Raw genomic sequence first — 20,051 nt, 5'->3', positions numbered from 1 at the left:
TTTACATACATATACGTTCATCATCACTAAAAAAGCAGATACTCAGTGTTGAAAATAGTGTTACCATTAACAGTCATGGTGGGGCTTCCCTGGTGGCACAGTGGTTAAGAATCCACCTGCCAATGCAGGGGACATGGGTTCGAGCCCAGATCCATGAAGATCCCACATGCTGCGGAGCAACTAAACCCGTATGCCACAGCTACTGAGCCTGCAAGCCACAACTACTGAAGTCCACGTGCCTAGAGACCATGCTCCGCAACAAGAGAAGCCACCGCAATGAGGAGCCCACGCACCGCAGCAGAGAGTAACCGTCGCTCGCCACAGCTAGAGAAAGGCCGTGCGCAGCAACAAAGACTCAACACAGCCAAAAATAAATAAATTAATTAAATTAAAAACAAAAAACAAAAAACAGTCATGGTCTTTGTGTTATGGGATTTGTGCCTGTTAGATTACACCACAGCCTTTAGGCAGGACTGTTTGGAGCTATGAATACCCATTAACCTGGACTAGCTATTATTTCTTCTAGAACATCTCAAAACAACTTTCATTGTTAAGATAAACATCAACGTTGGAGTTTATGTTTCCAGTGAAACTCCAATGAGTTTATGTTTCCATCTGATTAGAAAGCAAATCCTCCCCAATCATTAGCACAGAAAACTAGATGAGTTCAAACTGTCTTTAATGTCAAAGGGAATTCAGTCATAAACGTCTCAATTCCCATCATTACTGTTCTCTCCCAAGGCTACCACTATATTTACAATGTCCTTGAAGCTCTTCACTCTGCTTATGCTCACACACACAGCTAATAAGGCTGGAGCCAGGATTAATCCTCATTTACATGACCCAAACCTCAATTATACCATTATACCATACTGTATTATTTCAGCGTAGCCAAAAAAGAGGCAAAATTACCATAACACTTAAATATAATCCTTGATGAGAAAAAATATATATTTGGAAATCCTTGGTCTATACTGGGGAGCGAGCCATTCGAAGTTTCTTAGTAAACTTGGGATGCAACAATGAATATGATAAAGCGATGTCCTACACCATCACAATATTTTGCAAAGCTATGATCATTAATAATGTGGATATTATCAGGTAAGTTGTTGCTGAGTTGCTGGTCCCACCTGAGATGGAACGTACGTCTTTAGTGTACCATCTGCCAAACAGTGACACTGTTAGGATAGGCTCAGATGATCCATTCTTGTTTACCAAACGCCCATCTTTTAGTACCTAAAGAAAAAGTGGGAAAAATATAGTCAACATGATTAGAATATACATTACAAGCAGACTCATGATTTTGAAACCATCCTAGATATCATGGTAGGTAAGGGGGCTAGGGCTGGGGTTGGGGGTTGGGGAACAGATGGGAAAGATAGGAAACAGCTATTTTATATGTAAGGAAGACTAGAGCCATTCTAGAGGGTTCAATAATTGAGTTTAAACAATCAGATGTAACCCTTAATGAAAAGTCAGAAATCATCAGTAGCAAAAATTTATTGAGTCCAATTATATGCAAGATAACCGGGAACCAGAGGAACACAAATAACACCTTTCCCTCAAGAAGCTTAAAAGTTAATGGTGAAACTGAGAAGATCCCACATATAAAGAGAGAAATCAGTATATTAGTATATTGCAGAGAGAAACAGGTATGTGCTTAGGAGGTCTGAGAAGGAATAGCTGAACTGCTCTGCTTCCCAAGGTGGGATACAGTCTGCTACAAGGAGCAGTTAGGAATTTCTCCCTGGGGCTGTATGAAGGAAGACTTTGTGCCAAGTGGAAATCAAGCAGCAAAGGCTCATTCTGAGACAGGAATGTATGTGACAGATCTAGGCAATGTGCTTTCTCACTCCAATTTGGTTAGAACAAGTTGTGTGCTGGAGCCAGTGGTGTGTAAGCTCACAACAACAGACTGTTAAATCTCCAGGAACTTTGACAGCTGGTTGTTAAACATGGCTGTTCTTGAAATTGATGGTGGTGAGAATATTTACATCATGATAACTGGCAAATGCCACAAATCTGAACTTTTCTTTTTCTTCCTCAGAGAGTGGCTTGTTACAATTTACAGCACATCACTAGCTGGAGTTGAAGAATATTGAAGAGGAGACTAAGCCATATGGTCAAAGAGAACTGTAGGGATCGGATTTGTGAAAGCCATGAATGATCAGATCTATATCCTGAAGGCAAGAGGCTTCTCTGTAAGGGAGTAATGTATGCAAAGTAATGGAACAAGAATAGAAAAAAACACAAATAGACAACAGATAGAACAAGAATTAAAGAAAATGAGTTCATCATAAGTTGTGAGAAGGACAGTTTGGATGGGGAAGAGCTTAGAAGGTGAGAAATTAGATACTTTATAACTAGAAGTAGAAAATAACTAAATATCCTCAAAGATGATTATTGTGGTGACACATACACACAAATACATAGCTCACTGACAAGTCGTCAAACACACAACCTGTTGGTAATTAAATGAACAAATATAAAATGTTAAATGTTCATTGTTTATTGTGTTCATTGTTTCTAAATAGTCCCTTGTTTATTAAATTGTTCCTTAAAGAACAAAAATGAAATAACAGAGGTATATTTCAAATTACATTTGGGTGAAAGTTTGAAACAAGTTAAACACAAATATTTAGTTTTCTTGTGACTTTTCATCAATATAGTAAAATTTTGTCTATTTTGACCTTCTTGGAATTAATTGTTCCACATCGGTGATTGTCCCTTGGGTTCTAGTTAGAACTTAGCTTTTTACTGTTTTCTTGTTACAAATTTTCCTAAAATATACTATATAATAGTATAATAGTATACTATATAGCTGGCCTTCTAAGTTACACACTCAAGATAATTTGACCTTTTTGACTATTCCCTTAAACTGGTAGTTTTTACCCATCAAAATCACCTGTAGGACTATGAAAAATATAGGTCTCATCCTCAGAGATTCTGATTTACTGTATCTACAGTGGAACCTGGCCTCCTACTCCCCCACTCTGTCTGCACATTGATGTGTACTTACATGATGTTCAGTACACGTGGCCTAATTCTGGCAAGCTTTTCCTCCAGTTGTTGATGAACTTGGTTAACTAGGTAAACCTTTTGAGGTAAGTACCTAAAAATACATCCTGATGCTTGTATAATGCTTCACTGTTCACAAAGTGCTTTCACATGCATTACCAAATCAGTGAGGAAGATATTCTCCCCATTTTACAGGCAGGAAATTCAGAGGTTAACTGACTTGCACAAACTTACATAACTAGTTAGTTGCAGAGGCCACACTTCTGATAATATACCAGAGTTAACCTACAATGTTAAAGCAAGATGTTTCCCACAGTTGTGGTGATGGTCAGTAATACTTCATGCTCTTAGCGTAGAACTAAGGATGGGGAAAAGATAGGCAATGAATATGTTGGAATCTCTGCAGAAGTGATCCTCAAAGATAATGTGTATATATGTGTTGATGGAGAGGCCATTAGTCAAGGAAACTGGGGAAATACTCAGGAAGACATGGTCAGTGTGACTCATGTAAAAATCTTGTCATCTATGGCAGGGGTCCCCAACCCCCGGGCCACGGACTGGTACCGGTACCAGTCCATGGCCTGTTAGGAACCGGGCGACACAGCAGGAGGTGAGTGGAGGGCAAGTGAGCGAAGCTTCATCTGTATTTACAGCTGCTCCCCATCACTCGTGTTACCGCCTGAGCTCCGCCTCCTCTGAGAATCTAATGCCGCCGCTGATCTATTTTTTAAAATCATACTCAGAAAATTAGATTGTGTGCTAAATGTAAATGGCAGGGCTTACAAGATATAGTGCACCCATACCTAAGCTTACCTGGGTGAACCGTACTTTCCCATCTCTGACTTCCTTGAATTGGCCCCTGAAACTTTCAGTTCATTTACACATATTTGTGCCACTCTAGCCAACTTTCAACTACTGGATTTGAGTTCCAGACCCCTTACTTCAGATCTGATCAAGATTTTCTGTAGTTGGCATTTAAGCTTTTATTCCAGCCTCAATTTGCTGATGAGATTCTGCCTAACTGGGTTCTATGGCAGCCAAGCATTCCCATTCTCTGGGTTTCCCAGCCTTAAGGCTGCACTGTATGTTGAACTGTTGGTATCACAGAATTAAATATTTTTATAAATATGACCAATTCCAATCTGATAAAACAGGCAGACACAGATATAGGACCATAAGCAATCTGCAATTTTAAAGATTTCCTTGCTTGATGTTTTGGATTAATTAACTTACATCCTATTTTTTCTTTTATAAAAAAAAATGCAGTGATTTCACTTTAGGTTCTGAAACTCTGCCACTGTTTGTCACAGTTCAGTGAAGACATTAAAGGCCAAACTTGTAGAGTATGTGTATGTACATGTGTATATGTGCCATGTACTGACTAGAAGATACAAACATACAGAATCTTAATTTTAATTTGAGACTAGCTTAATTTGTGGATTAATTGGCTATGGTCACTATGGTTTATGAAATAAATATTTGATTTTCTGTTTGTCTCCACATGTGACAAAAAGAAACTAAAAATCCGTAAGTAAATATTCTGCAATGAATGTTGCCTCAGGCTCATAGGGTCTAGGTATCTTATGGTGTTATTCCAACAAAGTGTCATCACTTTAGAATTAGTTGCTGTATGTTGCAAAAATGGTCACAAAAATTTCCCCTCCTTTATCCATACCCTTTGCAGTATGATTTTACAGCTCTTCCCATTGAGAGTTCTGCAGCATTTATTACTCCACCCTTTGAATCTACCTTGGTCATGTGACTTGCTTTGGTAGATGAGATATTTGCAAACATGTTGCAAGTAGAGACTTGAAAAGACCTGGCCTATTGTGTCTTTCCCTATTTATGATCTCGGACTCCTTAATCTAACATGTGAACAAGACAAGGCTTTCTGGAAGATGAGGGACCACAGAGGGAGAGTGGCCCCAATCATCCCACCTCTCTAAGACTATGCCATCACAAACCAGCCAGCCCCAAATAACCCTCCTGCTAGCGGCAGATGCATGAATGAGCCCAACCAAGATCAACCGAGCCTCTTCTAGTCCAGAAGAACAGCCTAGCTACACCCAGTTCACATCACCAACCACAAAATCAGGGCTAAAGAAATAGTTATTGTGTAAAGCCATGAAATTTTGAGGAGTCTCTTACACAGCAAAAGTTAACAGATACAGTTGTCATAGACTGTTTTATTAGACTTCAGAAAACAGATAAAATGAAGACACTCTTAAAGTTATCCTACCTCAAATTTTCCAGGTGCCAGATTGATTTTAGTAAGTAGCACTTCAGGGAAAACATACTCCGTTCTAAATGTGCCACTTAGGGAGAACATTTCAAATCTTGTCAGAGCAGTGTCTACTGGCTGTCCACAAGTTGCCAGATTAGTAGATTTACATTTCACCATTGTGCATACCTGTGTAGAAAAGACACAAATAAAATGCAATGTCTTGCATCTAAGTTACTTGTACTAGAACTGTTGACTCAGTTTACAAACGTAGCAAAGTAAATATTTTCACCATTTGATAAAGGGATTTGGATCATATAATTACCTACTTTACTGAAAATGGCAAATGATTAAGAACCAACCCCCACTTCCTGGGTAACTAGCAGGATTGAAAGAAAGAAGCCAGTTTAAAACTAGATTTGTAATAGGAAAGAACAAATCCACTCCATATTGGATCTGTTTCTTTTTATTTAAACCTTTGTAGTCTACTGCTTTTGCTACAAGTTAATCGCTAAAGGCATGCTGCCTATAAGCTTTAAATTATACATAATGAACCATCTCTAAGAATCCTGCCTTTCATGTAATGAGCTAAAATACCTTTGTTTAGTTCACAGGAAACTTCCAGCCCAGGCATACCTATGAATGGCTGCAGGAAGGAAAAAATAAACACATCCCCTCCAGAGTCTGAATGGAACTAGGATTTTACCCCTCCCCATTTAGTGTAAAAGAAGCCTGAATTCTACCTCAGGGAAGATGGTTCTTTGGGACACTAGTCCACCATCTTCTCAGTCTGCTGGCTTTCCAAATAAAGTCACTATTCCTTGTCCCAACAACTCATCTTTCAATGTATTGGTCTGTCATACAGCAAGCAGTACAAGCTTGGACTTGCTAACAGATATAAACCATTAGTCTGGCATGTCAGATGATGGCATTTGGCCCAAGAAAGTAGAGGTATTTGGGAAACAGGAGTACAAAAGCCAAAAGGATGATTAAAATTTTGACCATCTCTCTTTTTTTCATATCTTTTTCCTTAGGAGAAGGCAGTGAGGCACAGAGTAAAATAAGAAAAAACAAATGCATAGCCAACATTATACAAAAAGTTTAAAAAATTGTCACTGGAAGGGCATTAAATGATCAGGACATTTGGTTACAAGAGAAGTTAAAATAAAAGTGATATCCCTACTTATTGTTGGTTTTAAAAGTTAAAACAAGACTTTATATTCAGATGTGTCAGCAAAGCTACTTAAAGAAGCCTTCTTGAAGTTCATTTCAATATGTAAACTGGTTTCATTAGTCAAATAGAAAATCAGCATTGTCAGGCTAATGTATTCTTTTAATGTGCTCAAAGCAAACAATCAATGATACTTAGCCCCCCTGCAAATATCACATGATTAGTCCCAAAGTGTGTGTGTGTGTGTGTGTGTGTGTGTGTGTGAGAGAGAGAGAGAGAGAGAGAGAGAGAGAGAGAGAGACACTGGCAATGCATGCAGTGATGCCAAGGAAAAGCATTTGGTTCCCTGGGACAAATATGAAAACTTAACCCTGGAATTTACTGACATCCAAACATTCCCTTTCTCTTGAGCTGAGATTACCTGCCAATATTCTCTTCTCCTTCTGCCATGAAGTCCAGCAAAAGCTCCTAGAACATACACTTCATTCTCTTTTCCTAACATTCTGTAGCTTAAATGACAGCACAGCTCTTTTTGACAGACTGTAAGGTTTCCTGCATTTTCAAAGAGTTCTGTGAAGTTGAACTCATCCCGGGAAATAAAGCCCCTAAAGGAATTTTTCTGTCCTGGGAATGGTTTGATGGTGGTGGCGTAGGCACTCCAATTCACAGCTGGTGGGTAGGTTGGAGAGTTTCGGGGATACGAATCCACCTCGGCAAAGAGGATCTTTCCCAACTCTGTTTCCATATCATAATGGTATGCTTTGGGAGAGTGTGGTGCATAGATACCACTGCCTGTGAATGGAAGACAAGTCTTTTAAAAACAAAAAGCAAACCCAACACCACCAGTTTCCCCATCAGAATTGAGCAGTGATCATGTCACAATATCAGTCACAAGGAGAAAGCACAAGGCGCTGAACACCTAAGTATAATACTTCTCCTATTCTCTACCGGAGGAGATTAAACTACATGATCAGTGGTCTCATTTCAAATAAACTTTGAATATAATTTACTAGCATTATAGAAAATTAAGCCAAATATTAAAATCGTTGTACTCAGGCGTTCCTGAGAGGTAGGGAAGTTAATACAAAATTCCCTCCTGTTCTCCATTGTGGTGGTTTTCAAATATGTTCCAAAATTCTTCAACACTCCTTTCTCCAATGGGTGGATCTAATTCCCTTCACTTTGAGTGTGGGCTTGACTTAGTGACATACTCCTAATCAACAGAACATGGTAGAAATAATGGTTTGTGACTAGTCATTGATGGCAATGCAGCTTTCCTCTTTCTCTCTCTCTCTCTCTCTCTTTATCTCCCTCTCTCTCTCCCTCTTTCTCCCATTACTTGTTCTGGAGGAAGCCAGCTGCTATGTCATAAGGATACATCACACAGCCCTATGGAGAGGCCCATGTGCAAGAAATGAAGGTCTCCTCTCAACACCCACTGAGAAAGAGAGGAACCCTACCAATAGCCATATGAGTGAGCCATCCTGGAAGCAGACCTGCCAGCCCCAATCAAGGCTTCAGATGACTTTTAGCCCAGCCAACAGTTTAATGTAACCTGAAGAGATGGCCTGAGCCAGGACCACCCAGTTAAGCTACTCCCAAATTCCTGACCAACACAAAGTGTAAGATAATAAATGTTTATTGTTTTGCTACTTTCACTTTTTACTTTTAAAGCAACTTGTTATACAGCAACATGTCAATAATACACTACTCTGCCTTGCCAGTTATAGAGCATATCTTGTTTCGTTCCCTGCTTTGCCCCCTGTGTGTCTCAGTTTTCTAATCTGCAAAATTGGAATGCTAGTACTCAGTGCATACATAGGGTTGTTGTGAGGATAGATGAAATAATACATATAAAAGTCTTAACACAGCCATAGCTGTTATAATCAAGCAGTAGCTTTTGTTTTCTTCTTCCTTTTTTTTTTTTTTTTAATAAAAGGATACAAACATAGTGAGAAGTCTCAACAAAGAACCAAAAAATTACAACAGGTCATATCTGAGGCACAAATTTCTCTGCATTTAGAAATATAATCAGCAAACCACATGTGGTCATGAATTACCTGTCATTTTTAGGCGGACATTATGTGTGTTGGCCACAAGAAGATTAACTCTCATTCCCATTGCCCAAGCTGAATGAAACTCAATAGCTGTCAAAAAGGGCAAAACATTCATCCAAGCTGTGGGAAACAATATAGTGTCCACGTGGAAATCTTTCACCAGGGTCACAGCAGGATCATGGAAGAGGATATCAAAGCATGTGAAAATGCCAAACTTTCCAAAGGAGGTGTTGAAAGTCACCAGCTCCGGCTTTTCGGGGACATCAAACTGAAGCTCAGAGTAGAGGTTGTACTATAACAAACACACAGGATGAAACCAGGAAAGGCTTTTTTATTGAAAAGGTGACACATGAAAACTCTCCAAGTTAGTAATTTTGAGATTTGGCAATGCTCAAGAGCAGGAAATCTATAGAAGGTGAATGACTCTGGTGAGTGGAAGTTAATTTCCAAAGAAAAATACGAAGAAATATAGTCTCTCTCACTCCTTCTCTCCCTCTCTCTCTCCCTCTCTCCCTCTCTCTCTCTCTATCTTTCCCTCTCTTTCTCTCTCTCTCCCTCCCTCTCTCTCCTTATCTTCCTGCCTCTCTCAATGAGGAGCCAAATACCTCCCCATAAATCCTAAACACTATGTGCTTCTTGAAAGCTGAAGACATACATCATTTTTCTTTGAGTCCCTGATACCTAGAAACATAATAGATGCACAATAAATATCTATTAATCAGATGAGGGAGGCCCTCTCCCTCTTTACAGTGTCCCATCCAAAGTAATTTCAGGGACTCTTACCCAGCTTTCAAAATTGTTGTTAAAAATAAATATTTTATTTCATTCTCTCTGATTCCTTCCAAGTAAACTTGAGAAATGAACCTAGTCTAACTTAATAATCAGGGTCAACAGCTTAATAAAATGATTTGCAAAGTAGAAAAGACTGAGGGTTGGGAGCCAGACTATTAAAACTTCTCTCTAAATTTATTTTCTACCTAAAAAAAATTTTTAATTGAAATTTACTAGCATTTTAAGAATTGATTGACAAAAGTACTCTTATCAGATCCATATGTCAGAGAGCATGGGTCACGAACTGTTCCAAGGTACCCTGATGGAAGAGTGAGATCTTCTCACTTTAGGATGACCCAGGTCCTCATTAGCTGTCCACATCCAGTGCACTGTGCCATCCTGCCGTTTACTGGGCCCGGATAAATGGATTGACCAACTATGCTACCAGTTTAACTAGGTCAACACTTACAGAATGGAAGAGTAGCTGCAAAGAAAGAGCCTTTAAAAATGATACTCACAATGCAAACACAGTCTCTGAAACAAGGAAAATGGAAGTACTGACATTTCTATTTCCAGTCTGAGACACATTTTTGAGAACACAGAAGTTTAATTACATATAAAAACAAGTTGGGAAACCCACAAGTTTATGAAGAAAACTTTTTGAAAGTTTTGTGTTTTATTTATAAATACACAAATAAACACACAAGTAAACATAAATATATTTTATTTTGAGGACTCACGTTAAAATTTTTTTCCATATAGAGGTATATGATCAAAAACATTTGAAAGTCATTGGCTCAATATCACTCTTCTTGAGTAATTTTTATTTTTCACTAGGAGTTCCAGGAGATAATTTCTCCAGTCAGAAGATTTTGAAGCCACAATTAAGATGCTTAGAAAACATATGGGAGAGGAAAAGGGACATTCACACTGACCTGCACATCCCATAACCATTTAAAAGGTCAGCCTCTCTCCCGGTCCAATTTAGTACAAAATTATGACTTCAGGTTATTTTACTCTTTCAATTCAGATTTTAAAGTAAAAATCTTATGATTTGACCTTAAATCAACAAGAGGATAATTAAGTTAACTGGTATAAAAACTAAAAGAGAAAGATCATTTTTGTGACTTGATAGAAAGCAGGGAAATTAATTTCCATGTAACTGAGTCATACAATGTGGAAACATCTTTTATCATTTCAAAATTAAATGGTATCCAGACTACAGTCATCTCAGTATCTTTTATATCAATATTAAAATTACTTGTTTTATATATGCAAAAACTTTACCTCAATCCTGGACTATTACCAAACCTTTCTTAGAGGTCTCTGCCTACAATTTTTTCCACGTTTCTAAAGTGTCATTTTCTTTATTGCTCGCTTTAAAAAAATCTTGGTAACATTGTGTTATAAGAGAATGAAGCTCTAACTCTTAAACACAGCATCCACCCCCTCATAGCAGGCTCCATATTACACACCCACCCCCTCTTACCTTATGGTAACGTGCCACCAGCTTTCCATTTGCATCATACACCACGTTGGTGTTGTATTGATAATGGCCATTAGGAGGACACGCGGAGTCACGGGAATGACATGGCTTTTTGTCCCCGATATTTGCCACGACATAGATAGAGTTGTCCTTGGCCAGGCAGCTGAGTCTTGCTTGTACTGGTGTATGACCAAATCTAAATCCAGTTTGAATTAAGACATTTCGGTAAGTCAGAGAGAGAAAGACAAATACTGTCTGATATAACTTATATGTGGAATTTTTAAAAGTCAAACTTGTAGAAACAGAAGATAGAATGGTGGTTACTAGGGGCTGGATTGTGGGGAACTGGGGAGATGAAGTTTAAGGGTACAAACTTGCAACTAATAGATAAATAAGTCCTGGAGACTGAATGCATAACATAGCACTTATAGTCAACAATCCTGCATGATAAACTTCAAAGTTGCTGTGAAACTGGATCTTAATTGTTCTCATACAAAAAAGAAATGATAATTATGTGATATGATAGAGATTATATGTAGAAGTCACAAATTGTGCCTAACCTTGATGAATGTTTTTCCACATTGTATCTATTGCTCCAGCAATTTATTATTCACTCTCCTGCACCAACAGTTGTCATCTCTCTACTAGTTCATTCCATCAGCATGTAAATATGCTCTAGTACCTCTCTTCTTTAATCAAAATAAAATAAAAACCTCTCTTGTCCCCCATGCCCCTCTACTTTATGCTCCATACCTTAGGTCCATCTTACAACAAAACTCCCTGGAAGAGCTGGACATTTTGCAATCCTCAGCCCATCTTCTCCCGTTCTCTTTAGAAGCGCTCACATCAGCTTTCATCGCTATCATCCCACCCGACAACTCTAATACTGATGATGACATCCACATGATGTCATCTTCATGTGACATCTTGTGATCTTGTGCTACTTACCTGCAGCAGTTGACACAGTTACTTACACCCTTCTCCCGGAAACACTTCACCTTGCTTATTGGACCCCACGCTCTCATTCTCCTACTCACTGGGTGCTTTTCTCCATCTCCTTTTCTGGTTCCTCCTCGTCTGCACTGAGTCTAAACACTGTAGTTTCTTATAGCTCAAGCATTAGATCTCTTCTGTAACTCACTCCACAGGTGAACTCATCACGGTGTTAAAAATTGTTTTCTCCCTCTTAGCGGTAAGTTTCTTTTCTTTTTATAAAGGAAGTTTATTCTTTTATTATTTCCAAAAATAATCCAGCTCCTAAAGTCTTGAAGTTTAAGATGTATTTGGGAATTTGTTTCTTGGTAGTTAGGGAATAGCCAAATGAGCTTTCCTTCTGGTGTGAGGGCAGAGGTAGTGGTCTCAGTGTGTTAGTTGTGGTAATCCGAAATGCAGACGTATTACCTGGGTAGTGCAGGAATGGAACACCACTGGAACTCCCCTAGAAATGGTAGTGCTGTGAGCCATTAGACCAAGGCCAGCTCTGAGTGCCCTGAACTTTGGAAGTCCATACTCTGAAGATACCAAGATAACTGACAAATAAATAGCAGACTACAACAGAAGGGACATTATTCTTACCTTTGTGACTTTCTTTTTAGCTGTAACTCTGTGGCCTTATGTTATGCAAAGCGGTCAATAATTCTTATCTTTGGAGATGAAAGGAGTATGAATAGAAATGTTTGCAGGTCTTATAGAAAATTTGACTACTGTGTCTTTACAATGAATTGAATAACTTTATATGATGAAACTAACTTTCCTACTATAGAAATACTTTTTAAAAGTTTATGTTTAAGGACATAAAAATGTGCTTGACAGTGAGTGCCTAGAACTGTGACACTAAAGAAGGGAAATCCTATCTAAGAAGGTACATTTCTGTACCAGAGCTGTGTCGTAACCATCCTTTGGGCCCTCTGCTGGAAAAGTAGAATCAAGTTTCAAATAATGTCTTTTTAATTATATCTTATAGCATTACAGATGTAGGACAGTACTGTATCATAGCTCTGTGAATGTAAAACATCTTGTACCTGCTTTATGATACATAGTAGTGACCATGCTTTATCAGATCTATTTATAATGATGTTATTCTAGAATGTCTTCTTTCCAGATGATGATTGAGAAGCTAATAAAGAAAATGGTTCCAGGTACCACAACAGTAACAGAACTTTGCTGTTTTCTGAGGTTTTGTTTTTTTACCTTTTTTTCTTGAATGGAGTGCGCTATATGTCTCTATAATTTTGTTCAGATGCCTGCAGAACCTGGAAACGCTGTTGCTGCTAGTGACGTATAAAATACTGCTCTTGGTCTTTGAATATAAATAAATAAATATATATATATATACACATATATATGTATATACATAAAATTGGAATTTTTGGAAACTTTAGCTGTGCTGTCAACTTTGGAAAAAGTATCCCAGTTGTACTGTGTTGGGTTGGCACTGTACAGAAATTAACAGCTATATTGGTCTAGAAACGTTAACACATAATTTTTTCCATTTGTACAGGGGTAACACACTGTATTCAATATGTGAGGTCTCATCTACATGGGTTTGATTACAAAAACTAACAAAGTAATCTCTAAATAAAAATAAAAATTAAAATGTGCTTGAAAGGTCTCTATTTTTACCCTGAATAAAGAATATGTAGAGTGTTTTTTTATTTTTGTGGTTTCATCTGTGAATAGGTAACTCTTTGAGATATTTCTGCTTCCACTGAGGACCAAGATTCTTTGCTCTTTGACATTACTGACCAATGTGGAGGTGGCAATATACTTATTGATAAGTTATTAACCTTACTTGAGAATAGTCACACTAAATGTGAAAGGAACAGAGTGAGAGCCATGTTAGGGTATCTTTTTAAAACTAAATATGATTATCAATATTTAAAAATGCAACTTTATTATTCTTGCATAGATGATAGATATTGTGTTTTATTTCCTAAAGCTTAATAGGTTTGAACATGGAGTTTATTTATAGAAGGCAAACGAGGAAATTTATAAACGTGAGTGTCTGAATAGAATGATGATAAACTTATCCATCCTATAAACTACATTATTACATTAGTTTCATTAAGAGCAATGTGATTTGAAAAAAAGGCCTGTATTGGGCTTCCCTGGTGGCACAGTGGTTAGGAATCCACCTGCCAATGTAAGGGCATGGGTTTGAGCCCTGGTCCGGGAAGATCCCACATGCCGCTGAGCAACTAAGCCCGTGTGCCACAACTACTGAGCCCGGGTGCCACAACTACTGAAGCCTGTGCACCTAGAGTCCGTGTTCCGCAGCAAGAGAAGCCACCGCAGTGGGAAGCCCACGCACTGCAACGAAGAGTAGCCCCCGCTCGCTGCAACCAGAGAAAGCCCACGTGCAGCAACAAAGACCCAACACAGCCAAAAATAAATAAATTTAAATAGATAAATTTATATTAAAAAAAAAAGGCCTGTATGTGAGAAGATTACTGTGGACCTAGATTTACTTAGGAGATATTTATTCCTCATTTGAGCTGCCACTGCTAAAGCACAACCCCGACCTCACCAATGAGAATCTAGTAAGATTCACCTTTGATTTTTACAGCACAATTATATGTTTTGGAGCTTGCATTTAACAGGCAATCTGAATTCAAACCTCAGATGCTTCTTTATCATGACTGCACTTCCTGCTTCCTTACTGCAGCTCTTTATACATTTGCTGGTTACATGGGTTAATGAGTGAATGAATGCATGAAAAGGGATGGATTGATAGTTACTCTTATCCAGGTTAGTAAATCTGATTTAAAAATTTTTTCTCCCTGACTTTCCCCTTCCAACACTGACCTTGCCAGACTCTTTCATGCCAGACTCGAATATGCAACTGCCAGGGTTACATCTCCAGTTGGATATCTATTAAATCACAGCTCAAACTTCAGATGCACAAAACTGATTTCCTGAGTTCCATCCCAGACTTTCTATTCCTTCAGTGCTCCTGTAACCGAGAGGACCCTATGGGACCTTCCCAGGACAGACTCCCCCCAACCTCCATGCCCTCTACCTGCCTCTTTTTTTGTGGAAAAGCTTTAGTCTTCCAGGCCTCCCCTGAGTCACAAAAAACTGGCTCAAGAATTAATGATTGGAAGGATGTAAACACATAGTAAAAAAAAAAAAGCAGTTGGGCGGGGAGAACTGGTAACAATTTAAAAAATAGATTAGTTATACAGCAGAGTCACAGAATCTTTAGTTCCTCCCCAAAGAACATAAACAACAGAGTCTGACACACATTCCTCAATTGTTTTGCAGATACCAAAATCCCCACCAGATGAAAGAAGCTAATTGCATGATGACCATGAGCACATAACCCCCAGACTGGCTGGAGCCTGAGGATAGATGATGTTAACCCCTGTGACATCACCCTGTTACCTCACCATCAACCAATCAGAGAACTGCAAGAGCTGATCACACACCCTGCCACTATCTCCCTCACCTTGCCTTTAAAAACCCTTCCCTAAAATCCACCGGGCAGTTTCGGTCTTTTGAGCATGAGCTGCCTGTATGCCTTGCTTGGCCCTGCACTTTCCTTCACCACAGCCCGGTGTCAGTAGATAGGCTTTGCTGTGCCTGGGCAAGTGGACCCAAGTTTGGTTCAGTAACACTCCCTATGTCTGTAAATGGCAATTCCACGCCTCCAACTGCTCAGGCCAAACACTTGGGAGTCCCTCTTTGTTTGTTTGTTTGTTTTCTTTTGTTTTCTGGTCGTGCCGAGTGGCCTATGAGATCTTGGTTCCCCGACCAGGGATTGAACCTGCCGCCCCTTCAGTGGAAGCACAAAGTCCTAACCACTGGACCGCCAGGGATGTCTCATTAGCAGTAATCTTTTGATGTTGGGCTACCTTGTTTGTTTTTTCCTTTGGGGGGTTGTAAAAACTCCTATATATCTTGGCTCCTACCTTACCTCTTTGGAACTGTCTGAAGAGGTATCTGAGGGGCTGTATCCCAGGCTAAAGTCCTTGGTAAAGCCCCAAAGAAAACATAATTGTCAACTATTAGGTTGTGCTTTTTTTTTTCAGTCAGCATCCCTATTCTTATCTCCAAATGACATTCTATATAATAAATGTGTTTGTTTACATCTATCTTCTCCCGCTAGAATATTCATAAGCCACAGGGAGGGCAAAGACTTTGTTTTAATAAGTGCTATATCTCCTATTCTTAAAATAGTATCTGGCACACAGTAAATGCTCAATAAGTAATAGTTAAATGAATTAAATGTAACTGTATTGGGTGACAACGCAAGCCCATTTTCTGACAAAATTTCTTTTTTCTAGCGTAGTGCTATGAAAGAGGTATTTACTAACCATATGGAATAGACCTCTCTCCCAACCTTCACCAGTTTCCAAAGCTACTGTGATATTTGACTAGTCCATAAATTTGCAACATATGTTGTTTTTAACAGGAAGTCCATCTTACAATCCTACTGTGAGATGAAAACAAATGGGTTGTCCCCTTTCTCAAAACTTCTAGGCAGAAAGATTGTCCAGGACTTCCCTGGTGGCGCAGTGGTTGAGAATCTGCCTGCCAATGCAGAGGACATGGGTTCGAGCCCTGGTCTGGGAAGATCCCACCTGTTGCGGAGCAACTAGGCTTCTGAGCCACAATTACTGAGCCTGCGCATCTGGAGCCCGTGCTCCACAACAAGAGAGGCCGAGACAGTGAGAGACCCGCGCACCGCGATGAAGAGTGGTCCCCGCTCTCCACAACTAGAGAAAGCCCTCGCACAGAAATGAAGACCCAACACACCCAAAAATAAATAAATAAATTTATAAAAAAAAAAGAAAGACTGTCCAGCTATTGCCCCTCTTCTTCCACAAAAGTGTTTCTTACAAACATCATAGGAAGCATCAGCTCAGAACAGGAATGATTGGCAAGTGGAGCGGTTGACTGTCATGTAACCTGATATTCTCCTCGTTGCGCGGTTAGTCTCTTTAGAGCTGAGAAAAGCTGTTTTCTGATAACCCTTATATAAAATTTACACTAACCACGAGTGCCTCAAAAAGCGTGGTATCCATAATCCTCCAGCAAGAACATGGCAAAGGGATGTTTAACAAACTTAATTTGAGGTACAAGAGTGAGAGAAAGTGCAAGAGGGTGAGAGAAAGTGCAAGAACGAGTGTGAAAGAGTGAGGGACTTTTTACTGCCAGTATGGAAGTGTGCAATCCATGCCTCAATAATTCAAGCCTTAGTAGATAGTAGGAGTTATGTATTAAATATACACACATATATTAAATATTTTACATTAGAAAGTTTCTAGGTTACTTTTTCCCAGGAAAGTTAGCTTTATGAGCCTAGGAAAATGCAAAGTTTCAAAACATAAAGTCTCACTAGAAAGTAGATAGTGAGGTCTTTCTGCCTGGGAAACAGATTCTAGAGCAGAGAGACTATGAATTGAAATATAGTACCTTCAATAGAGACCTTGGAATATTTTCCAAACACAACCCTGTGTGTCCACTTCAGAAATTAATTTTCATGAGAAATTAATATTCATGAGATCGTGTTCCCCTTAGTTTCTAATCCCAGTAATAAATATTTTTATATTTCTCCAAATTTAATAAAGATACTAGATTATAAATAATTGTTAAATGGCATCTAGGTACAATTTTTAAAATCTAATGAATGCCAAGCTATATATATAAATATAAAACAATAACATACACCACATACGTGATCATTCAGAATTTATCATTTTGCTGAAGTGAACGTGTACATTTTAGAGAACCACAGCACTTTTGTACAAACACCTAGGATAACTCAAATACCTGTGTGGGTCTTGACATGGAATCCAATTCACCAGAGGATCTGGAATATCCTCCAGATAAGGGAAAATGGCTTCCCTGGTAAATTTCCATCCATAAATTGCATCTTCCGGAGTCACAATGATCTGAGCACCCTGTTCAAAACAAGTTAAATCAAAATTATTTCTCTATGTATGTAGATAATTCAACACTCCAATCTTCACCAGCTCTCATGCCCCTCATAAATTATGATTAGCAGAAATAAAAGAATACCTGTTCAGCAGCCTGCTTAATTGCTCTCTCCAGAATATCTATATTCCTGTTCATGAGGAGCAAGGCATAATCCCGAGAAACGGGTGTTTCTGTGTCATTTGGCAATATGACAGCATGTTCATATACTGCAGCTTTGAAAGTAGCCAAAGCACTGACATGCAGAATAATTAGGGCAAAAACTGCCACGGAGGTTTGAAAAGAGGAAATGATCATGGTCAAGGTCTAGTGAGTTCTGCAAGTGAAAGTAACATTCATGTAGTATTTATAAAGGAAGGAACATTTAGGTAACATGACTGCCAGCTCTTATTTTACAATCTCATGAATATTATGCCTGATCATTTTGGAGGAAAAAAATTTCAGTTCCCTGAATACAATCAAAAAGTATTACAAAGGGCTTCCCTGGTGGCACAGTGGTTGAGAATCTGCCTGCCGATGCAGGGTACACGGGTTCGTGCCCCGGTCTGGGAAGATCCCACATGCCGCGGAGCGGCTGGGCCCTTGAGCCATGGCCGCTGAGTCTGCGCGTCCGAAGCCTGTGCTCCGCAACGGGAGAGGCCACAACAGTGGGAGGCCCGCGTACCGCAAAAAAAAAAAAAAAAAAAAAAAAAAGTATTACAAGGATTGTACATGTACTATTGATAAGATATAATGTCAAATTTCAAAAAGACAAAATTCAAATGTAGTACAATTGTACCCTTTTATTAATAGAAAGAAAATAGTAACTAAATTAACTCTCATGTGCAAAACCATAACACAACAAATCTCATTTATTAAATTACAAAAACTAGATAATAATTTTTTTCTGTTCTGTTGACAGATCTACATCATGTTTATTTTTAGAAGAGAAGAAAAAATTTAAAAATATTTGCTACTAGGAAAATGCAATACAGGGCAATATTGGGAAGAAAATTCACCCAAGTCAACACTCTGACTTACCTAGTAAAGACTCTGAATTTGCACTCCATAAAAACAAGATTTTGTGTCCGGTTTGCTCACTGCTGCATCCTTAGTACCCAAAGAACTGATCCTCCGGGTGCTGGTCCCTGGTGTTTGGCCAGAGGAGAAATCAAGTACTTCTGCTAAGGGGGCCCTAGCCCTCCGGGGACTAAGCCTCCTTCCTCCCCCACTCCTTTCCGCCCCATCCCTCTCTCCTTCCTTCCTTCCTTCTTTCCTTTCTTCCCTCCTTCCCCGCTTCCTTCCTTTCTTTGGAGATAGATGGAAGGGAAGGGAAGCATCTCATTCCGGTTGGTGATTATAAAGATCATCTCTATTATAACCCAGATAAAATGTAATTTTCATTTTTGTTAGAGGCAAATAACCACATAAATGAACTTAAAAAAAAAACGCATATGTTATGTGACCTCTGATAACCTCCTAGGACATCCATATTCTCCCTTCCCCAGTCCCAATCCTATCACACAAGAGTTTAGTGGGGTTTTTCGGTTTTTGATTTTGTTTTTTAATCTGAGTCTCTTCATTCAAATGCTTTTAGACGGCATAGAAGAGTAGAAAGAAAGGAATAAAATTCTTTTATATTTTCTCTCATACTGAGATAAAAGTCTTGATATAGGTGAGATCTAAGGGCTATAAACGAGGTCTGCTCAAACTTTCTGCTTTGAATAGAAATTCTTAGTAAAGAAATAACTTCTTACCTCTATAGAATAGAAAACTGAAAATAATTTTTAGAAAAATGGTCAAGGCTTTTAGTGGATAGTGTGAAGGGAAAGAGATTTTTATAATCTAGTTTTATATAGTAGATTATGAGTGCCTTTAGAGCCTACAGAGCATGTAACGCAAACGCCCATACTTTACAGGACAGGAACCTGAGGCATAGAGAGGCAGAGTGACTTAGAGCAGGGCGTAGGACTTTTCACTCCTGATTCCAGGATCTTCCCCGATACCCAAGACATCATGCACGAGTCTGTACTCTGGTTTAATGTCTGCATCCAAGTGTCTGGACACTCACTTGCATCTTTTTTTTTTTAATTTATTTTTTGCTGCATTGGGTCTTCGTTGCTGCACACTGGCTTTCTCTAGTTGTGGAGAAGGGGAGCTACTCTTCGTTGCGGTGTGCGGGCTTCTCATTGCGGTGACTTCTCTTGTTGTGGCTCGCGGGCTCTCGGGCGCAGGCTGAGTAGTTGTGGTGCACGGGCTTAGTTGCTCCGCAGCATGTTGGTTCTTCCCGGACCAGGGCTCAAACCTGCGTTCCCTGCACTGGCAGGAGGATTCTTAACCACTGCGCCACCCAGGAAGTCCCTCACTTGTATCTTTTAAGGAACCCCATTCAAAATGACCACCTTAGGA

The 20,051-nt window shown here is 39.1% G+C and overlaps 1 protein-coding gene across 2 annotated transcripts; it reads right to left on the bottom strand.

The window, feature by feature from the left end:
• Positions 1 to 768: 768 nt before the first annotated feature.
• VNN2 (vanin 2) lies at positions 769 to 17,960 on the bottom strand (the record flags this gene model as incomplete). Of its 2 annotated transcripts, XM_082855274.1 has the most annotated exons (7): positions 769 to 1,236; positions 5,258 to 5,428; positions 6,832 to 7,202; positions 8,471 to 8,759; positions 10,728 to 10,920; positions 17,499 to 17,629; positions 17,748 to 17,960. In XM_082855274.1, 7 exons carry the CDS (start codon positions 17,958 to 17,960, stop codon positions 1,045 to 1,047), a joined length of 1,560 nt encoding a protein of 519 aa, XP_082711400.1. In that variant the 3' UTR covers positions 769 to 1,044. The 2 variants fall into 2 exon arrangements, with proteins under 2 accessions (XP_082711400.1, XP_082711401.1); XM_082855275.1 differs by lacking the exons at positions 6,832 to 7,202; positions 8,471 to 8,759.
• Positions 17,961 to 20,051: the final 2,091 nt, after the last annotated feature.

Source organism: Leucopleurus acutus (genome assembly GCF_964270905.1).
Source record: "Leucopleurus acutus genome assembly, chromosome: 15".
NCBI classification, from domain to species: domain Eukaryota; kingdom Metazoa; phylum Chordata; class Mammalia; order Artiodactyla; family Delphinidae; genus Leucopleurus; species Leucopleurus acutus.
The sequence above is the reverse complement of the archived record's forward strand: the minus strand, read 5'-3'. Positions and strand labels throughout refer to the sequence as shown.